Source organism: Oratosquilla oratoria, chromosome 40, assembly GCF_046742065.1.
Source record: "Oratosquilla oratoria isolate Oo_2021 chromosome 40, ASM4674206v1, whole genome shotgun sequence".
NCBI lineage: Eukaryota > Metazoa > Arthropoda > Malacostraca > Stomatopoda > Squillidae > Oratosquilla > Oratosquilla oratoria.
Window position 1 is genome coordinate 2,393,456 of NC_134816.1, and position 12,726 is coordinate 2,406,181.

Genomic DNA, 12,726 nt, shown 5'->3' on the forward strand with positions numbered 1-12,726 from the left:
CACATTGAATGAGAATCAGACAAAAAACAATGGTCTCAAACTGTCCTGAAATAGATTCAATTTGGAAGTAGGTAGAAACAACTTTGCCAACCGTGTAGTTAATGAATGGAATAAACTTCCTGCACAGGTAGTGCAATGTAGTTCAGTTCGAAGCTTTAAGAATCATTTAGATAAACACCTAAGCAAGATGATGTAATGATTATAATTTATTCTATATTATTTGTTTTTGTTTTGTTATCATTTGTCTGTTTGATTTTCATTTATTATTAGTTATATGTAATTTTTTTTATTTACTATTTACCTGTTTGTTTATTATTTAACTATACCTATGCATGCATTTATTTTATTTGTTATTAACATTATTATAGTTTTATTTATTATTTTATTATTATTATGATTTTTTCCGCATCCGATCTAGATATGGATCAAAAGTTCTCCGGTCGGCATGCTCCGCCTTTGTAATCCTTTGTAATTAGTTCCTCATATCAATATCACACTTTATTGCCAGACAATCTCAGTATCTAAGACAGAATCAGGGGATGTAGTAGTCACTGATATCCAAGTTCTAAGTAATGTCAAATCAGTATTCTCCAACAACACTTCTTAAAGGATTTTTTTTTTTTTTCTAATGCTACAGCAGAAGGATCATGGGAGTGCTGGTTCAATTCAGACACCGCTTCTGGTCAGACTTCACCAGAAAGGAGTTTGCACCTCTGAAGCTTCTCTTCTTCTTGGTCTTCGGAGGTGAGTCCCAGAAGAACACGTCCACATTGCATGACACAAATTCATCAGAAATATGACTTAATGATGCATTGGTACAAGCTAATCCTACTACAATAGATTGTCCCCCTACGCCTTATGTTATCATGTTTGTTGCGTGTCTGTGGCATGTGTGGGCACATTGGCACGTTGCCGATGTCACCAAAATGTCACAAACACGACGAAATGTTGCACCGATGCGGCCAATACTAGGAACCGATCTCGATATCTCATTAGGTCTGCTTTATCATATGTTTTAGACTTGTGGAAATGCTCTAAGCTTTGATTTATTCTATTTCTTATCAACATGAGAAAATCATGCTCCGTTTTTTTATCGTAGTATCAGTTTACTGGGGTTTCTTTGGGTTTAAATTATGGTGACTTGCCTACCCTAACAATTTTAGTACATTATTTTGTCATGTCAACGTTATTCTAAATAACGTGATGCAATATTCAGGTGTCTAACACCACTTTTGGTGTCGCCATACTGGGCTAACCCTTAGTAGTTGCTAAGATTCGCATGACGATTTGCAATATAAAATTTTCGAATTGATTTTTCTTTTCATGGTGAGAAACTAAGTAACTAGGAAACTCACAATAACACAAAACTCTGAAACATTATTATTTTCCTGTAAGATTTTTGTTTTTGAGCATTTGAATTTGCAACATTTGACAAAAAAAAAAAAAGAATCCTTCTGTGTAACGTTTCTTAAATCAATGACTTTGTTCTGACTTAAGTTGATAGTGGATGAAGAATTTACATCAGAAGGCCTTTATCTGAGGCTGAAGGCTTCACCTCTATCCAATGTGTTTAGACAACACTTGGGAGGCCCAGGTATCCATCGGGATTGAGCCTAGGCCATTGTAGTGATTTGCAAAATTGAAGCTTTATGTGTTGCAGCAGCCCACGACCAGTAAGATCTTATTCGTCATTCCAGGATCCATGACGCTATTCCCGTTCATCACAATACACATGAGATCTCTAGGGATCACAGAATCCGAACTCGCTATCATCTCCGCCTTGCAGCCCATCGTAGCACTTGTGGGTCCCTCACTAGCCGGAATGCTCGCTGACCGCATCGGAAACTTCAAGGTAACTGAGTTGGTAAACACCGCTAACCTTATCCCTTATGTATCTCATATCTTGCGTCACTTTCTTCTGTACCGCACCAACGGTTCAGCTTTCTTAGTGTTTATCTTCTTCCACTTTAGCTGAGGGAGGTAAAAAAGGTACATACATACATACATATACCAAGGCTTTTTCTCCCTTACAAGGGAGGTAGCCAAAAAGGAAAAGGCATAAAATCATTCCCACCCATTCCATCCCTGAATACACTCCACACCCCTCCACCCTCCCTCTCATCTTAGCACCTCCTGGATGACGGGTCATCCCTGCACCTTGTACATCGCCCTGTGTCAGAAGCAGTGTCGCAAGACACAGCACATCCACAGCAAGGCCGCTTCATTAAATCGGCGACCCCCCCTCTCCGTCCCCCCCATGCATAAAAGGAGAAGACAGGGAGAAATCCCTTCGGGCTGTGTCAAAACTTTGCTCACACATACTACCTCACCCCCATCCCCCCGCCCATTCCACCTCATGCATCACAACATCATCCATATACAACCATTCTCCATTCACCCCTGTCTTCTGTCCTCTCCCGTCCTTCCTCAACAGACATTCCCCTTTTCCCCAAAGCCCCCTTCACCTCATCCATCCATCTCATCCTAGGACGTCCCCTCATGTTCACTCCCTCCACATCTGCCATCCATACCTCTTTTACTAGTCTTTCTTCACTCATTCTTTCCATGTGTCCAAACCATCCTAATACTCTTTCATCAATCCTATCTCCCAACTCCTTTTCCACCCCTGTTCTCCTCCTCACCTCCTCATTTCTCACTCTATCTAGCCTAGTAACCCCCATCATACTTCTCAGATACCTCATCTCAAACACATTCAAACTCCTACTCTCTTCCTCTCTTATGTTCCATGTTTCTGCCCCATACAGTGCTGTTGGCACAATCACTCCTTCATACAGTCTCCTCTTAGCATCCCTTCCCAAATGTCTATTCCTCATTACACTCTTTAATCCACCAAGGCATTTACTCGCTTCTCTCAATCTACATTCTACCTCCACCTTTACTCCACCTTTTCCTGCCACATTTGCACCCAAGTATCTAAAACTATCCACTTCCTCCAGTCGCTCTCCCTTAATGCTCACTTCCAGTCTACTACCAATTTCACCCCTTGTACATCTCATCACCTTACTTTTACCCACATTTATCTTTAGTTTTCTTCTATCACACACTCTCCCAAACTCTGTCACCAACTTCCTCAGTCCCTCCTCCGATCCTGCCACAAGCGCAGTGTCGTCCGCAAACAACAGGTGGCTCACCTCCCACTTTTCTCCATTTTCTTTAACCATCTACAATCCCTGACCCACTACCCTTGCATTTACCTCTCGCACTACCCCATCCATGTATAAGTTGAACAGCCAGGGCGACATAACGCATCCTTGACGAAGTCCCACCTTTACCTCGAACCACTCACTCTCTCCATTTCTAATCCTGACACAAGCTCTACTACTCTCATAAAAACTTTTGACAGCTCCCAGAAGCTTTCCTCCTATCCCATATATCTGCATAACCTCCCACAGTGCCTTTCTGTCTACCCTATCTTAAGCCTTTTCCAGATCCATAAAAGCCCAAAAAACATCCTTCCCCTTTCCTATAGCTTTCTCACATATTTGTCTTACCACAAAGATCTGATCTACACAACCTCTACCCGTCCTAAATTCACACTGTTCCTCACCAATTACTCCCTCTGTTCCTCTCCTAGTCCTCTCAATCATGATCCTCCCATAAGCCTTCCCAACTACACTTAACAAGCTAATCCCTCTCAAACTACTTGTTCCCTTTTCCCTTGTAAAGTGGAACTATACAGGCACTCCTCCAGTCCTCCGGCACTCTACCCTCTCTCCAGCAAACATTAAATAACCTCACCAGCCAGTCCACCACCACTGTACCTCCTTTTTTAAGACATTCTGCATGGCATCCATCCAGACCAGGTGCCTTACCTGCTCTCATCATCTTAACAACTGCCTTCACTTCATCCTTCCTTATTTCTCCTCCATTTTCCTCACTCATCATGGTCATTTTCTTAGCATTTCCCACTACAACTATCTTTCCCTCCCTATCCTCCTTCACATTCAGCAACTCCCTAAAATATTCTGCCCATCTTCCCCTTACTTCTCTTCCTTTACCATCTCTCCATCTGCACCTTTTACCTTTTCTTCTCTACTTGATTTGCCTCCTCTTCCTCTCTTAATTTCTTTCCAAAACATCTTTTTATTATTTTCAAAATTTTCTGTCATACTCTTACCCCAACCCCACTTCACATCTACTATCCTCTTTGCCTCCTTTACCTTTTGCTTCACTTCTCTTTTCTTTTCTTTGTACCTCTCATATGACTCCCTCGTCCTATTTTGTAACCAATCTGTGAAAGCTTGCTTCTTCTCTTTTACAACCTTCTTTGTTTCCTCATCCCACCATTCACTACCCTTCCTTGTATTTCCTCCTGTCCTTCTTGTTCCACACACCATCCTTGCACACTTTGTGACTCCCTCCTTGAACCATCCCCATTCCTCCTCCACACCTAGCTCTACTCTATCCTTCACTCCCTCCCACTCCTCCTTCAGCTTCTTCTTGTACTCCTTTCCCTTTTCATTTAAAGAGTTCACTCTAAGCACCTCCCTACCTTTTGTCCCTTTCCTCTTTCTCCATCTATCCTCCACTCTCAACTTACCTTCCACCAAAAAATGATCTGATATTCCCCCACCCTCTCCCCTTAGCACATGTAAATCCTTAACTCTTCCTATCATAACCCTATTTACCACTACATAATCCATCGACGCTCTATCTACCACCCTTCCATCCACCACCCTCTCCCATGTGTACTTATGCTTGACTTTTTTCCGAAACACTGTATTTACTATCATCAACTCTCTTTCTAGACACATTTCCACCATCAACTCTCCACTACGATTCTTTCCTGGAACTCCACATTTCCCAACCACTTCATCAATTGGACCATTTCCTACCATAGCATTAAGGTCTCCCAGTACTATTACATTGACATTTCTCCCTAAATCCTCTATGCACTCATTTAAATCTATCCAAAAAGCCACCCTTTCTTCTACACTCTTCTCACTGCCAGGCCCATATGCACTTACAAAGACCCACATCTCCTTTCCCAGTTTCACCTTCATCCACATTATCCTTGAGGAAACCTCCTTCCACTCCACCACACGTTTACCTATCTCTTCACTTACTAGAATAGCCACCCCTTCCCTCCCTCCCCCTCTCTTCACTCCTGATAACCTCCCACTTACACTCCCAAACTTATACTCACCCTTCCCTTTCAACTTAGTTTCACTCAAAGCCAACACATCCATCTTTCTTCTCACAAACATACTACCTATCTCTTCCCTTTAACTCTCATCAGTACCACATCCACGCACATTAAAAGACCCAAACCTTAGGGTGCTGGTCCGAAAACTCCTAGACCCTCTTATGCCTTTGCTTTTTCTTTTAGGAATGTCCCCTGTGGGGCTACAAGGAGAAGGATGCCTAATCCCAATCCCCGTCCCTTTCTTCTCGCCTCTTACGATCCAAGTAGAAATAATTGGTGGTAGTAGTATTTTTCCCCACAACAGGGAATTCCCCCACCACAGGAAATGAATACTCAGAGAAATGGTACAGGACAGCAGCAAGGGGCTGGGGGACAGCATAACGGAGGGACAGTCGTAGTATAAAAGTGTTATCATTTCTCTATGAACAGAGTTTTCCTCTGTCATAGACAAAATGATGTGTGGCTCTGGTCTGTAGGGGCGCCCCATATAAACCCTAAAGTATTAACTGCATGCTACTTTGCCACAATAACAAGCAGCCAATACCCCAGACGATGGTAAAGATAGATTAAGACATTTTTCATCTTGGATTCCTCCACTCTGCCCCGTCTGACCTTATAATGTGAAGGATCACTGTTCTGAAGGGTTTCGTTATTTCAAACTAGTGCTAAACTAAATTTAAATAATTCTAGTTAACCATGGAAATTTTATTGGTAACAGGAGTTTCACTATATCATGGGGTCAAAACTTCTCTATTCTTAAAATGGTGTGAGAAAAGTAAGATTATGCATGGCAACATTTCCAATTGATTCACTTGAGCTGCTAAAATCTACTTTTTTACGGATGTGTTACTTTCATTATTTTATTTTGGTTACTAGCATGATTCTCTCCGACTGAGAGTTGTGTGTGGACAGATACGGTTTAACCGTCTTGTTAATGTAAGGACAGGAATTTTGAGGGCATAATATTTTTGGAATTTCGTTTTATTTATCTATTTATTTGAGTGTTGACTTGAGAGACTAGATAGTATGGATGTCGTGACGGTTTTATTCGACCAAGAAGCAAAATAGAAAATAGAGCCTTAATAGATCATGAATTTATTTTGTTCTGTGTCTACCCATCAAGATGTGTTGGCAAAGAGCCTTACTATAATCATTGAAGCAAAACATACAATAGGAGGTAGCTACGAATATATTTCAACTGATTTTGGTTAAACTAATCTTGGAGACGACATTAGAATGTTCTCGAACATAGCGGGCGCACCGTAGCTCCACCCACCCGTGACGTCACTGACACGTTCGGACGGAGGCGTAAACTAAGATCATTAACTTTAAGAGGAATAGGAAAAATTCCCAACTTGCAGTTCAGGATTCCACTAGAGAAATAGTTTAGGGAGAGATTGTAGCAGCTAGGGGCTGTGTTGAGAAGCGAAATGAAGTTTTACGAAATAATACAACAGGGGAGGTTAGTAGTTTACCCATAGATACGAACACATAGCCGTCTCGGTTTTTACTTTTTTTTTTTTGTGCGCAGCTAATATTTTAGTCTGATGCCAAGAACTATCCCGATAACAGGCATGTGTACGCTCTGTAAGATTAATGAAAATAAATGTCAATATGTGAGTTAAATGATATAGTGCAGATATAGTAGGTAGATAGTTATTATTATTATTAAGTTTTGAGTCTGATGCCAAAAAATATCACGATAACAGGAAAAAAAGGGTTTAAGGGAGTGTACTCCACAAATACTTTGCGTGGAAGGAGTTAGACGGTATCACGCATATATACATTAGCTATGAGAGTGTAATCCTTAGAGTACAATTCTGTCTGTGATCGTTCTCTAATAAGAATACGGGGTCGAAGGTAGACACAATATTGTAAGTAGACTTATACAGTGACCGGAAGGTTGGAGCGTAAATAACTACGTTTTTCCACGTGCCTGTGATCTTACCTATGATGCCCATAAGCAAAAAAAAAAAAATGTGCTATTAAATATCTCGCATACCCATATATTTTTCATACTGTAAGGACCAATAGATTGTCTAGTTGGAGAAAACCACAATATACTTTTGTATATTCTTACTATATTTTTGCTTCAGTTTAATAATTAACACATAGAAAACCTTCACTTCTATTTTTTTACTACCCCACTTGGGCATAGGCCTTTTCGCTACCCAGAACCAACCCCGAACGACCTGAGGAAAGGTGACGGAGTCAGACGTGAATAAAAAGGAGCAGTTTCCATTTATGGCCAGATACATCCATATAGACGATTGGGTGGTGGCAGCGCATACCTTGATTTCTTATTTCCCAAATCGTCCTTATGTGGGTATCTCTGATCACTCCCATTGGAGGTGCTCTTGGTTAAACACTAATCAATCGACGGCACCACACTAAGAAAGTTTGACTCTATATTCAATTCTGATTAATGGTAGGTGAGTCTACTCACACATAAAGGGTTAATACCAACTTCGTTGACAGCTTCAGCAGCAGCAAAATGACTTCTACAATAAACTACTAAGGCATTTCGCTTGATTATAGCTTCTTAATCTAAAAAATAATCTTATTTGAAAATATATATATATACAACCGGACGAAGACCACTCTAACAAACCTACTTAAGGGGTTATCACACTGGGTTATTTTTCCTCCCATATCCTACCTTCAATTTCCGTTCGAATAAACAGTATTGTATATGACAGAAACCTAAACTTCTCTTAGAACAGTTAACCATATATCTAACATTCGTATAGGTTTACAGTCTCTTGGTTCATCATTTACCTTTACCTTATATGACATAAAGATAATTTTATATTTGGTGAATTGAAAAATAAAACACTGTAACCGAAATATTTTTTACTCAAACGAACTTAAAACTGTCGGCGCTAGTAATGTCCGTCAAAGCCTAGTGTGATAACCACTTTTTCTGAGGCCAAAAGAAACAATCACCTTTACTAAATATGTATGTTTCAAATCGAATATAAAACTTTATATTCGCGAGGCAAGTGTACACGTGCGCGAGTAAACTTGTGTACAAAACCCTTCTATAAACTTGGCTCTATATTAGCATGTCTCTTCATTTGTTTGCCTCTCCATTTCTTTCATTCCTCCTGTAGTTTCCTACTTCATTATTTTCCATCGACCCGTATCCTCCCCCTATCCTCTTCTTTACCATCTTTCTCAATATCAGATTTTATATATAGGTGGAGAAAGAGGAAAAGGGCAGAAGATAGGGAGGTACTTAGAGTGAACTGCTTAAATGAGAAAGAAAAAGAGAATGAGTATAAGAAGAAAATGTGAGAGGAGTGGGAGGGAGTGAAGGATAGAGTAGAACTAGGAGAGGAGAAGGAATGGTGATGGTTAAAGGAGGGAGTCATAAGATGTGCAAAGATGGTGTGTGGAACAAGGAGGGCGGGAGGAAATAGAAGGAAGGTAGTGAGTGGTAGGATGAGGAAGCAAAAAAGGGTGTAGAAGAGAAGAAACAGGCAATCATAGAGTAGCTACAAATTAGGAAGAGGGAATCGTATGAGAGGTACAAAGTAAAGAGAAGGAAAGTTAAGTATAAGATAGAGGAAGCAAAGAGGAGAGGAGATGTGAAATGGGGTAAGAGAATTACAGAATTTTTTTTAAAGTAATAAAAAGATGTTTTGAAAAGAAATCAAAAGAGGAAGAGGAGGCGAATCAAGTAGAGAAGAAAAGGTGAAAGGTGCAAATGGAGAGATGATAATGGAAGAGAAGGCAGTGAGAGGAAGGTGGGTAGAGTATTTTAGAGAGTTGCTAAATGTGAAGGAGGATAGGGAGGGAAAGGTAGTTGCAATGGGAAGCGCTAAGAAAATGAGTGATGAATGAGAAAAATGGAGGAGAAATAGGGAAAGATGAAGTGAAAGCAGCTGTTAAGATGATAAGAGCAGGTAATGCACCTGGGTTGGATGGATGTCATGCAGAATGTCTGAAGAAAGGAGGTACAGTTATGGTGGACTGGCTGGTGAGGTTATTCAATGTTTGTTTAAGACAGGGTAGAATGCCGGAGGACTGGAGGAGTGCCTGTATAGTTCTGATATACAAGGGAAAGGGGGACAAGTGTGAGTGTAGTAGTTTCAGAGGGATCAGCTTGTTGAGTGTAGTTGGGAAGGTTTATGGGAGGGTCTTGATTGAGAGGATTAGGAGAGGAACAGAGGGAGTAATTGGTGAGAAACAATGTGGGTTTAGGACGGGTAGAGGTTGTGTAGCTCAGACTTTTGTAGTAAGACAGATATGTGAGAAAGCTATAGGAAAAGGTAAGGTGGGACTTCGTCAGGGATGTGTTATGGATGGGGGTGGTGCGAGAGGTAGTGGGTCAGGGGTTGGAGATGGTTAAAGAAAATGGAGAAAAGTGGGAAATAAGCCATTTGTTGTTTGCTGACGACACTCCACTTGTAGCAGGATTAGAGAAGGGGTTGAGGAAGTTAGTGACAGAGTTTGAGAAGGTGTGTGAAAGAAGGAAGCTGAAGATAAATATGGGCAAAAGTAAGGTGATGAGATGTACAAGGGAAGAAAGTGACAGCAGGCTGGAAGTGAGCATTAAGGGAGAGAGACTTGAGGAAGTGGATAGTTGTAGATACTTGGGTGCGAATGTAGCAGGAAAGGGAGGAGTGGGGGTGGAGGTGGAATATAGATTAAGAGAAGCGATTAAAAAGTGTAATGAGAAATAGACATCTGGGAATGGATGCTAAGAGGAGGTTATATGAAGAAACATAAGAGAGGTAGAAGAAGGAGTTTGAATGTGTTTGAGATGAAATGTTTGAGAAGTATGATAAGGGTTACTAGGCTAGATAGAGTGAGAAATGAGGATGTGAGGAGGAGAACAGGGATGGAAAGGGAGCTGGGATATAGGGTTGATGAAAGAGTATTGGTAAAAGAGGCGTGGAAGGCAGAGGTGCAAGGAGTGAATATGAGGGGGCGTCCTAGGATGAGATGGATGGATGGGGTGAAAGGGGCATTACAAAAGAGAGGAAGGACGGGAGAGGACAGAAGATAGGGGTGAATGGAGAAGGGATGTGTATAGATGATGCTGTGATGCATGAGGGGGAGTGGGTGGGAGATGGGGGTGAGAAAATATATATGAGAAAAAAATTGACGTAGCCCGATGGAATTTCTCCCTGTCTTCTCCTTTTCTGTATGAGAGAACGGAGAGGGGGGGGCGCCGAATTTATGAAGCGGCCTTGCTGTGGATGAGCTGTGTCTTGCGATACTGCTTCTGGCCCAGGGCAGTTGACAGGATGCAGGGATGACCCGTCATCCAGGAGGTGCCAAGAGAAGAGAGAGGGAAGAGGGTGGAGGGGAGTGGAATATGTAGAAAATGGAATGGGTGGGAGTTGTTTCTTTGTCTTTTTCTTTTTGGCTACCCCCGTGTAAGGGGGAAAAAGCTTTGCCTTTGTTATATGTATGTGTATATATATATATATATATATATATATATATATATATCAGAGGTGGGCGCGCGAACCTTTTTTGGGGTTCCGAATCCGAACCCGAATCTTCGCCGGTTTTGGGCTCCAAACCTCCGAATAGCGAACCCGATTTTCAAAATTTCGGTGCGAAAATTTATTCCGAACATTTGTCCGCGAACCTCCGAATCTTTAAAAAATAGCAAAGCGAACCTTAATTCCGATACCTTCCGAACATTTCCAAACCTAAATTTTACTCATTCCGAATCTCCGATTTAAAAAAATGTGTTTTTAAGATATCTTCATTATTTATTAAACAAATTATTACTAGAAAAACAAATTATTAATACAAGACAGTAAAAAGTAAAAACAAAAGTTCACAAAACAAAACAGTAAAAACATTTAAAACAAAATTTCACAACAATTCAGTCTTCACTCTTCACTCTTCACAGATTCACTCTAACTTGTCGGCCCTCTCTCTCTCCCTCTTAACCAACTTCAGGTTTCCCTTCATGAAGGTCAGGTTCTCAAAGTTCAGATTGGTCAGAGAGGCTCGCTTTGGCCTCAAAATATCCGAGCCGAAGCTGAAGAGTCGTTCAGCTGAGGCAGACGAGGACAGGGGAGTGTTATACTTGATGAAACAGTTCACCCAGTGCTGCCTGTGCTCCTTGGGGAAGTTTGCCGGGGAGATCTTCATGGTGCTTGTGCCGAGAATGGCGCCCCAATTGTCTACTTCCTTGCCGACCTCCTCCTCCAGGTTGGCCACCACCACAGGCTCCTCCTCGTCCTCAAGAAGGAGGGCAAACTCGTCGTGCTCGCTGGTGTGGCTGGCCACAGACTGTGGCCTGGAGGTGGGCTGGCTGGAGGCGGAGGACACATCCCCCTCCTTGGACCTGATTTGGTCCACAAGGTCCGACACCATCGTATCCCTCACCAGGTTGTACAAGTCAGGATTTGTCCTGCATATGTACTTGACCATCTTTAGACGGAACCTGGGGTGGAAGGCAGTCGCAAGGAGCTTCTCCTGGTCCTCAAACATGTGTTGAAACCTGAAAAGATTAAGATGAGTTAATTTAATTATTGATTAATTATTATTATTATTTTTTCATTTCAATCACTATAAAATATTATTTTATTTTATCATTTATATAATTATGTTATATTATTCATTATTACATTATATTGAAATATTAAAAATATCTACCTTTCAGTGAAACCCTTTTTGTCTCTGCCATGGTGCTCCTGTGTCCCCAGGAGGTAGGTGACGAGGGGCTTGGCATGCTTGATGCTGTTGTTGTCCCTAAGCAGGTTCAAGTCCCTCTGGAGCACCATCAAGTTGGGAAGGAAGTTCCCCATGTAGGCATGCTGGTCTGACTGCATTTTGTCCAAAGCATTGGCAACTGGGGCCATAACTTTGACGTACTCGACGATGACCTCGTTGTCCTCGTCAACAAAGGCGGGGATCGGTTTGGGGCGCATGCTGGTACAGAGATCATTGATCTTTTTATGGGTGTCCAGGTCCTGTAGCAGGCCAGAAAGTATCTTATAGCTGTCATAGCTGGTGTTCCACCTCGTCGCGCCAGGGACTTTAAGTTTTTTGCCGATAGCATCCTTTATCTCGTTGGCTGCGACAGTTCGGCGGCCCTAGGCATTCCACAAAGACTGTGCCTTGGCAGCCGACCTTCTAAAGATATTCCTGCCACCATGGTTCCATTGTGGGACCTGAAAAAAGAATATTTATTATATAATATTTTATTACAATTCACAAATTAAAAAATAATAAATAATAATTTACATCTTTTTAGTTTTTACCAAAAGAACAATAAATCATTTAATATTTATAAATTATTAATTTATTAAATAATTTTTTTTATTATACTCACTTTGGGAACATCCTCAGACGCCAGGAGGTTCAGAGTGTGTGCACCACACCTCTGGTGTTTAGGCAGGCTAACCTCGGCTTCGTCAGCCTGGTCCAGGGCCTCCTCCATGGATATGACCTGAGGCTCGTCAGCCAGCTCTTCGTCAGGCTTGTCCTCGCCAGGTTGTATGACGACGTCCTCTTGTGCAAAGTTGACAAATGCACTTACATAGTTTGTGCCATTGTCTGTGGTCGTGCAGAGAATCTTGCTGCTG

At 41.5% G+C, this 12,726-nt stretch overlaps 1 protein-coding gene across 1 annotated transcript in view; it reads left to right on the forward strand.

Moving 5' to 3' along the window:
* The first annotated feature begins 645 nt into the window (after window positions 1–645).
* Window positions 646–12,726, forward strand: part of LOC143020623 (major facilitator superfamily domain-containing protein 6-like) — a 115,402-nt gene continuing 103,321 nt past the window's right edge. Inside the window, exons 1-2 of the mRNA XM_076177092.1 lie at window positions 646–744; window positions 1,698–1,852. Of these exons, the coding sequence (XP_076033207.1) occupies window positions 648–744; window positions 1,698–1,852 (252 nt within the window). The 5' untranslated portion in view covers window positions 646–647. The remainder of the gene's footprint in view (window positions 745–1,697; window positions 1,853–12,726) is intronic.